General features: G+C 46.8%; 2 protein-coding genes across 2 annotated transcripts; both read left to right on the forward strand.

Annotated features, from left to right (window-relative positions):
* The first annotated feature begins 2,359 nt into the window (after nucleotides 1–2,359).
* LOC126007061 (olfactory receptor 6N1-like) lies at nucleotides 2,360–3,304 on the forward strand. Its single transcript, XM_049772570.1, has one exon. The coding sequence runs from the start codon at nucleotides 2,360–2,362 to the stop codon at nucleotides 3,302–3,304; it is 945 nt and encodes a 314-aa protein (XP_049628527.1).
* A 4,553-nt stretch (nucleotides 3,305–7,857) lies between these two features.
* LOC126006750 (olfactory receptor 6N2-like) lies at nucleotides 7,858–8,799 on the forward strand. Its single transcript, XM_049772274.1, has one exon. The coding sequence runs from the start codon at nucleotides 7,858–7,860 to the stop codon at nucleotides 8,797–8,799; it is 942 nt and encodes a 313-aa protein (XP_049628231.1).
* The last annotated feature ends 547 nt before the right edge of the window (nucleotides 8,800–9,346 follow it).

Below are 9,346 nucleotides of genomic sequence, written 5' to 3' on the forward strand. Positions count from 1 at the left end.
TACTTGAGCAAGGAACAAGCTTTTAGTCAGATGGCTTCATGCCTTGAAAGCAATAGCTGTCATGACTGCTGGCTCTGGAGGGACCAACTATCTACCACTCCAAGAAACCAAGGTCAGTCCCCTTGACAGACATGGAGCACAGCTTTAGAGAACTGGAAACAGACTTTGAAACTATGCACTGCCTTTAACTATTTGAAAAGAAAGATGAGCTTTGTTGTTGTTGTTGTTGGTTTTTTTTTTTTGGTTTTTGAGTTGCACCCGGCAGCGCTCAGGGGTTCCTCCTGGCTCTACGCTCAGAAATCGCCTCTGGCAGGCACGGGGGACCATATGGGATGCCAGGATTTGAATCACTGTCCTTCTGTATGGAAGGCAACGATCTGACCTACATGCTATCTTGCCAGCCCCGAAAGAGGAGTTTTTGCATGCAATGGAATGCTCTTCTTAAATTACTCAAAGCTATATATTTGCTTTCAAATGTTGTGGTTATGTATTGCTAAGGTCATTAAGACAATAGTAAAGTGGCAATGGGAAGAAAAGAAACTTTTCAGGAAGCCATAAAGGCAGCCAGAAGTCACTGGTGGTGAGCACTGACCTTGGTTTCTTGGAGTGGTAGAAAGTATCGGTCCCTCCTGGGCCAGCAATGTCATGACAGCTATTAATTTCAAGGCATGGGACATCTGACTAAAACCTTGTTCCTTTCCCAAGTAACCCATAGGCACTTTTCTGGCCCTAATAGCTGAGTTAAGTATCCTAGACCTATATATAATCTTTTGGAAAACTGTGTTTACCCTCCACCAACTCTCCAAACTCTGCCCTTCCCAGACAGAGGAAGAGCTATTTTGGCATCAGCTAGAGGAAACAGAGGGTGGTGGTGGCTGTGGAAGGAAAGTGCTATGCACTGGCCCCAAACTCTTTTGTGAGGTTCTAGAGGTCTTCCACAGTGACAGACTCCATGCCCTCAGATGCTCTATCTTCTTCAGAAAAGGGCTCAATATGGGTGGAGCTCACAGTTGTGAAATCTGAATTTGTAAAAGCCCACAGGGTTCAGTCTCTCAAGTCAATCAAGTTAATGACTATAAAACAAAGGTTACCATCTGCTACAGCATGTCTATACAGGTTAAAAATCTGGTATAACAGGTCCACAGAAGTTAATTTTTGCTATAATGTGTCCCACACAGGTCACCTGCTATAACCATGTCCCACACAAGGACTGTCTCTTCCTTCCTAAAACTGTATCATATGAGAACTGCTCTCCTTTTCTCATACAAGTCATTGAGTGCCACTGATTCATGGTCTGTCTGCTTTGTCCTCAAGGAAAAATTTTTGTCCCATAGCATCAAACTGCCCACCACACCCTCATCACCCCAACCTCATCCACCCTCTGCTATTGGCAAGTGGGTGAATTCCTTGAGGGGTTTACTTGAATCACTTGAGAAAAAGCTTGTATGTTATTGCCTCCTAAACCAGCACCTTGAGTGGCACCTGGGATCTCATCAGCAGTCACCCAGGGACACCCAGCAGGATCCTGGGGACAGCACATCCAGGAAGAAAACATAAGAAGGGGTGCTGAGGGTGGTGGGTACTGCAGAGCATGCTATGTTGCTTACATGCTATCACAGAGCCAGGTAAGGACAGAGGGTCCACCAGAGAAGAGGTAATGCAGCTGCCTACCTGGATATCCCTGCTTTAGAGAGGGAGGTGGAGCAGTGTGTGATGGCGACAGCCCAGATATTGCATGACTCCAGTGATGTGACTTCTGTGCTGCTAAAATTTCTGAAACATCTGTTCAAATGTTTTGAGTCAGAAACAGAGACAAAGGCTTATGGGGCAATTTTTCCCCACCCTTATGTGTGGATAACCTACACCACTAGATCTCAGAATCAGGACCATGGCTGAGGTATTTTCTGACTGATACAGGGTCTGACTGGGACATCTGAGCTACTGGTTCCATATGAGAGCAACTGGCCCTGCTGGGTCTCATTTTTTCTGCATGTAGTCACCAAAGGAACTCTGGAGCTTTTGGGAGGAACTTTCAGGAGCCCAAAGAGTCCAGAGCTCACTGTCAGGTGTGCCTCCCATTAAAGGCTTGTGCTGGGACCACTTCATCACAGAGCACTGCTTTCTGAGGGTATAAGAGGCAGGAAAGCTTGCTAGCTTTGCTGTGGAGTCACTGCCTAGCACATGGCTCCAGATGCAGTCATCCTCCCAACATGCTGGTGCTGGGACCATAAATCCTGTCACTAACAGCCATATCTATGTCCTGACAGATGCTCATGCTTCTCAGCTGGGGGAAAAGGTGCTGCTGAAAAGTGGAAGAATCCTGAGGGGGCTTGCTGTGTCTTCACCCCAGGCCTGAGCCATGGAACAGGCCAACCACACGAGCATCCCAATTTTCCTGCTTACAGGTTTCACGCTCCCACGCTCTCTGAGACCCCTGGCCTTCCTGGGGAGTCTCTGTGTATACGTTCTCACACTGATGGGAAACCTGCTCATCATTATGCTAGTGAAGGCAGACCCTGGACTGCACACACCCATGTACTTCTTCCTCAGCGTGCTGTCCTTCCTGGAGGTGTGGTATGTGAGTACCACAGCCCCCACACTGCTGCGCTCACTTCTCTGGGGGCACATTCCTGTGTCTTCAGCTGCCTGCTTCATCCAGCTCTATGTATTCCATGCCCTGGGCATGACTGAGTGCTACCTACTGGGTGCCATGGCACTGGACCGCTACCTGGCCATCTGCCACCCATTGCACTACCACTCGCTCATGAGCCCGCAGCTTCGAGTGGCACTGGCTGGCGCCTCATGGGCAGCTGGCTTCTCAGCTGCCCTGGTGCCAGCCAGCCTAACAGCAACCCTGCCCTTCTGTCTGACTGAGGTAGCCCACTACTTCTGTGACCTGGCCCCTCTCATGCACCTGGCATGCATAGACACAGGCTGGCACAACCATATTCATGGAGCTGTGATTGGAGTGGCCACAGGCTGCAACTTTGTGTTCATTGTGGGTCTATATGGGGGCATCCTGAGGGCTGTTCTAAGGCTGCCATCTGGGGCCAGCCGAGCCAAGGCCTTTTCCACCTGCTCCTCGCACATGACAGTGGTGGCACTATTCTATGGCTCTGCTTTCTCAGTCTATGTAGGCTCTCCAAAAACTCGCCCTGAGGGCACTGATAAATGCATTGCCTTGGTCTATGCCCTGCTAACACCTTTCTTTAACCCCATAATCTACACTCTGCGCAACAAGGAGGTGAAGGAGGCCATGCAAAGGGTGTCTCAAAGGGTTCGGATACTGTTAAAGGGACCCTGACAATCTCCAGTGTCCCAACTTAGTTCTTAGTAACATGGATCATGGGCAGTTATCTGGTCTGGTGTGAAAATCAGTTTTCTCTACACCTTGTGCCAATGGAGCCTGTACCCCTCCTCCCCCACCAGCTCAGCATATGCAGGTCAGGGGCTATAGTTATTGCTGTGCAAAAACAGTCTGGGTTTTGATCCTTCCTACTGGGTGTGATGCCATCCTACAGAAGCAGATTATAGTAGCTAAAGAGCTTCTGAGCTCATGAAGAGATGCAGGGTGTCGAAAAGGAAACAAAAGGGTTCAAGCTGTGTAGTGGGTCAAATACTCCATCCAGGGAGGCTCATCTGTGCATAGACTGGGCCTATGTAGAGAGTGACCCGTACTCTCTGTAAGCAACAATGAAAGGGGCTTGTTCCTATCTACTATGGAATAACTGAGTTCTCATTGCAGAATGAGAGATAGAAAGGAGGCAGTCCTGTGCATGCTGTGGAAAGTGAGGCCTCAGAATTTAGGCATCTGCCTAAATTCAGCTTAGTCCTAAAACCTTAATCCAAGTTTGACTGGGTAGCAGTTCTCATTCGAGGAGCAGGAAAGGAGTGCAGGATGCTCTCATAGCAACTACATTTCACCTTGGAGAATGTTGAAGAAATGTCTGGCGATTTTGACAAATAGCAACAGAATTAAACAAACTTAAAAACCTAGAAGCAAAGGACAGAGCAGGTACAGCATTTGCCTTGCACTTGTCCAAGATGCCTTCAGTCTCGGGCATATCATATGGTCATCTGAGCCTGTCAGAATTAATTTTTGAGCACAGAGCCAGGAGAAAGCCTGAGTACCAAATAGGGTGTGACCAAAAAACAAACAAACAAACCCAAAACAATAAAATCCTAGAGGCAAACCTAGGTATAAATTTGCAGAGCTTGCTGATCAGGCTTTTCAATGCAGGGCTCAGCAGCAGCTGTGATCTTATCTCTCAGCTCTGCAGAGATCTCAGTGGCAATTGGATTCTTACAGAGGCAGTGCTAAGGGAGAGAAGTGGTTCCTGGGTTACTTTGCCTTCCTCCTCCTGGCCTGCGTAGCTGTCAAAGCAGAGCCTGTTTGCTTATCACCACTACAGTGTGCCATTCACTGAAGTGTCACATTCTCTAGATTGGTTAAGGTTTGATTCCCCTGTCCGATTTGGTCAGGAGGAACAGTTCCAGTTGTAGAAATCCGCAGAGAATAATTCACACAGTGAAAAGGTACAAGAATGGGTTCAGTGCTCAAGCAAAGAATTCAAACCACAAAAGCTTTATGCTCCTAAGATGGAGTGCAGCTCAGTGGAAGAAGACTGAAGAATGAGCCCCAGCCTTCCTCAGACCCTTGCTTTTACTGACAAGAATCAGGTACCATCCTAAGGTGGGAGCAGAATACCAAGTATGGAATAATCCAATATACTATCACCAGGTCACACTGTAGGGTGGGGCACAATTATTAATTAGGGCAGGATTAGTAACACAATTCACAAGAACATTTTGATATGGAAACTTCCCTCTGAATAAGAAACACTAAGTTTTTACTAGCCAAGTCAGTCAGTTTATGGACTCATTGGCCTGAATTCCAAGATTCAGCTCTTATGGGCAGGAATCCAAAGACTTTTCTTGCTGCTTCTGTCTTGTAATCAAAGGGCAAATGGATTCATACCTTCCTCCTTTCTTTCATGAAGGTGACTTTCTTCCTTTCTTCCTTTCTTTCTTCTTCTTTCCTTCCTTCCTTCCTTCCATCCTTCCTTCCTTCCTTCCTTCCTTCCTTCCTTCCTTCCTTCCTTCCTTCCTTCCTTCCTTCCTTCCTTCCTTCCTTCCTTCCTTCTCTTTCTTTCTTTCTTTCTTTCTTTCTTTCTTTCTTTCTTTCTTTCTTTCTTTCTTTCTTTCTTTCTTTCTTTCTTTCTTTCTTTCTTTCTTTCTTTCTTTCTTTCTTTCTTTCTTTCTTTCTTTCTTTCTTTCTTCTTTCTTTCTTTCTTTCTTTCTTTCTTTCTTTCTTTCTTTCTTTCTTTCTTTCACTTTTTTTATTTTTGGGTCACACCCGGCAGCACTCAGGGGTTACTCCTGGCTCTATGCTCAGAAACTGCTCCTAGCAGGCTCGGGGAACCATATAGGATGCCGGGATTTAAACCACCATCCTTCTGCATGCAAGGCAAATACCTTACCTCCATGCTATCTCTCCAGCCCCAGAAGGTCACTTTCTAAGGAAGCAAGTCTGAGCTTACCCAACTTGGATGCCAGCATCAAATGGAAGGTCAAGGAGCTGGTGGGCAACAAGGCCCAGCTGTGCTACATTTTGGCTATTTGCCTCCCTGGATGACAAAAACAGAAGCTCCTTTCTGGTTTCAAGTGTATCTTCCCTCCCCCAAATCTCCATTTTAGTTGGAGGGAAAAGTCCTGTTGCCATCACCTAACCTCCTGCAGCCCTCTCCATCACTAGTCTTGGAAAGTTATGAATTCAACTCAGTGCAGGAAGTGACCCAGAGGTGTTTGTGGGATCAGAAAGCAGACCCAGAACCCCATTTAGCTTAAACCTTGTAGGGTTATCTCAGAACAAGAGCTGACACCCTGAAATGTTGTGTGCTGCTTGTGAGGGGGAACAAGGGAAATCTTGAGCTCTGACTGTGATCATTGCTTTTGTTGGGAGTGGGGGCATTCCACTCAAAGCTTTCTAGCCTTCTTTTCCTCTTTTGCCTATCTATTTTATCAAGAAATATCAGGGTTCTTTCACTCTTGTGTGGAAGCTGCTCTTCTTCTTCTCTTTGCCTAAACGGAATCAGGGATGCTTCATTTTAAACTTTCTGTGGAGAAACTTTGGTTGCTTCCTCATTTGGCTCTTAAATGCAAGGTGAAGGGGGAATAATGGTGTCTTCACTTCATTTCCTATAAATATCCACATAGTTCTTGAAATGTCCTTTCCTTGGGCTGTAGTGTCAGCACACTTAACTTTGTCTCACTTCTCCTGAGAGGGATCAAGCTCCAGGGAATGCTGGACCAGGAACTTTGAGGGCTTCAGGCTGGGCTGCAGCTGAACTTGGGGACCTGTGCAGAGTGGACATGTGCTCTGTGATTGGATCACATTCTGGATTGTACAATAATATTTGAAACTCACTTCTCAGTGCTCACATGGCTCTCCTGTGGACAAGGAGCACAACAGTGCTGCCTCTCCTACAGGGATACATGGGGCTGACTGGCAGAGCTCCAGAACTCAAAAAGGCAATGGCTCTAGAAGCATTCAGACCATTAGGGCTGCAGAGGACAAAATGGTCACTTGAGAAAATGCTGACATGCTACTGTCTCCTGAGCCAAACTCTGCCCTGTGTGAGCCCTGGGAACTAATTAGAGCAGTCACATAGGGACACAGAAAGATCACTGAGGGCAGCACCTCCAGGAAGGAGATATATAAGATGGGGCTGTCAGACACTGAAGTGCATGCGATGTGCTCAGATGCTGCCACAGCACCTGGTAAGGTAAGGACAGTGCATCGAGCAGAGATGGGTGATGCAGAGCGCTAGGAGGGGACATTTATGTAGGGAATAAAACTAGGCCAGCAGATGACTACCTACCCCTTTACCCCTAAACAACTTCAGAATCTTTAAGTGACACCTACAACCTGGGCTCTGCGAACTTAATTATCATCAAGTAAAACTGGTCTGAAATAAAACTGAGACTATGCTGAAAAGGACAATATGTTCACCTGGAATCTGAGCAAAGCCGTGGCAACACTCAAAAAGAGTGAACATTTCTCTTCCCTGCAGCCTCTGGATGGCACCATATGGTACTAGCTCATCCTTTATTCACCCACTTTCCTAAACACAATGCCTTTGAGGACATTTTCTTAAAATGCACTGAAGATTCCTTTTTTTTTTTTTTTTTGCTTTTTGCTTTTTGGGCCACACCTGGTTATGCTCAGGGATTACACCTGGCTATGTGCTCAGAAATCACTCCTGGCTTGGGGGACCATATGGGACACCAGGGGATCAAACCATGGTCTGTCCTAATAGGTTAGTGCACGCAAGACAAATGCCTTACGGCTTTCACCACCACTCCGGCCCCTCCTTTTTTGATGTATAGATTGAAGAGTTCTGTCAAATATAGGCAGTCCTTTCAGCTCAGACTTCCTTGGACATTCCTGAGTTTTGAGGAATTCATCTCTGAATCTACCCCATAGGATGCATGGCTCTGTCCCACAGGTCATTAGGGAGGAAAAGCAGTATGGACCATTCTGTGAAGTTCATATGAAGGAAAAATGTACATCTTTCGTAGGACCCGTTTGCTACACTGTGAGAAGGTTAATTAAAAAAAAAAAGACCAAGTGTCTAGCTTCACAGTTTTAAACTGCTGTTAATCTGCACCCTGATGTGTCTGCAGCAAGCTAAGATTTCATGCATCTTTCAGTCATTCTTCAGCTCCACTTTGAAGAGTGACACATGACCAGAGAATGCTACTTTATTTTAGGTCCTTTCCTTTCTAGGCTTTGGAAACATTCTCAAGAGTAAGGACCTGAGAGTGCCCACTGTGCCTTTTTCCTGGGCTATCACCATGGAACAGGCCAACCACACAAGCACCCCTTTTTTCCTACTTGCTGGTTTCATGATCCCATACTCCCTGAGACCACTAGCCTTCCTGGGGAGTCTGAGTGTATACATTCTCACACTGATGGGGAACTTGTTCATCATTATGCTAGTGAAGGCAGACCCCGGGCTGCACACACCCATGTACTTCTTCCTCAGCGTGCTGTCCTTCCTGGAGTTGTGGTATGTGAGTACCACAGCCCCCACACTGCTGCGCTCACTTCTCTGGGGGCAAACCTCCATGCCCTCAGCTGCATGCTTCATCCAGCTCTATGCTTTCCATGCATTGGGATTGACTGAATGCTACCTGTTGGGTGCCATGGCACTGGATCGCTACCTAGCCATCTGCCACCCACTGCATTATCACTTACTCATGAGTCCACAGCTGCGGGTGGCGCTGGCTGGTGCCTCCTGGGCAGCTGGCTTCTCAGCTGCCCTGGTGCCAGCCAGCCTTATGGCAACCATGCCTTTCTGTTTGACTGAGGTAGCTCACTACTTCTGTGACCTGGCTCCTCTCATGCGCCTGGCATGCATAGACACAGGCTGGCACAAACGCATCATCAGCGCTTTTATCGGCACCATCAATGGCTCTGACTTCTTTTGCATTGTGGGTCTGTATGGTGGTATCATTAGGGCTGTGTTAAGGCTGCCATCTGGGGCCAGTCGAGTCAAGGCTTTCTCTACCTGCTCCTCACATGTGACAGTAGTGGCACTGTTCTTCGGCTCTGCCTTCATAGTCTACTCGGGGGCTTCTGGAAGCCACATGGAACGCACTGATAGGTATATTGCCTTGGTTTATGCCTTGATTACACCTTTATTCAACCCCATAATCTATACCCTGCGCAACAAGGAGGTGAAGGAAGCCGTATGGAGGATCTTCCAGAGGTTCCGAACACTCCAGGGACTCTGAACCTCTGCTGTAAATTTATCCCCAGTAGTAGCAAGTCAGCTTCTAATGGAAATATGGTGTGTCTAGGCTTGAGATAGAGAGAGGGAGGTGGGCCCTCTAAAAACCCTCTGTCAATTTACTGCCATAGGACCCAACATTGCAGGTAGTGGGCATGTGAAAGAGGGAGGGAGAATTGTAGCTGTAGACAAGTCCAGTCCAGGAGAGAGTATGCTTGGGCGCTGATAAATAGGAGAGAGAAGAGAGAAAAATATATATATATAAATATATATGTATAAATATATAAAATATATATATACACACATAGAGAGAGATAGAAAGAAAGAGAGAAGTGGGAATATGCTGATATGCCCTTTCATAGGGAGACTGTGCAGACAACTTGGTGCGGATAGCTGCCATGGGGATCCACATCTCCTGCAGATGATCTGAAAGTCAACAGTTAGTTTGAAAAAGAAAAAGGACATAGACTTAGGCTGGACTGTAAATCATACCCCTAGGGACTTTATCTCAAACCCAAGGGTCCTGCAGATGTAAATACAGCATTCTTGGT

This window comes from Suncus etruscus, chromosome 4, assembly GCF_024139225.1.
Source record: "Suncus etruscus isolate mSunEtr1 chromosome 4, mSunEtr1.pri.cur, whole genome shotgun sequence".
Classification (NCBI taxonomy): domain Eukaryota; kingdom Metazoa; phylum Chordata; class Mammalia; order Eulipotyphla; family Soricidae; genus Suncus; species Suncus etruscus.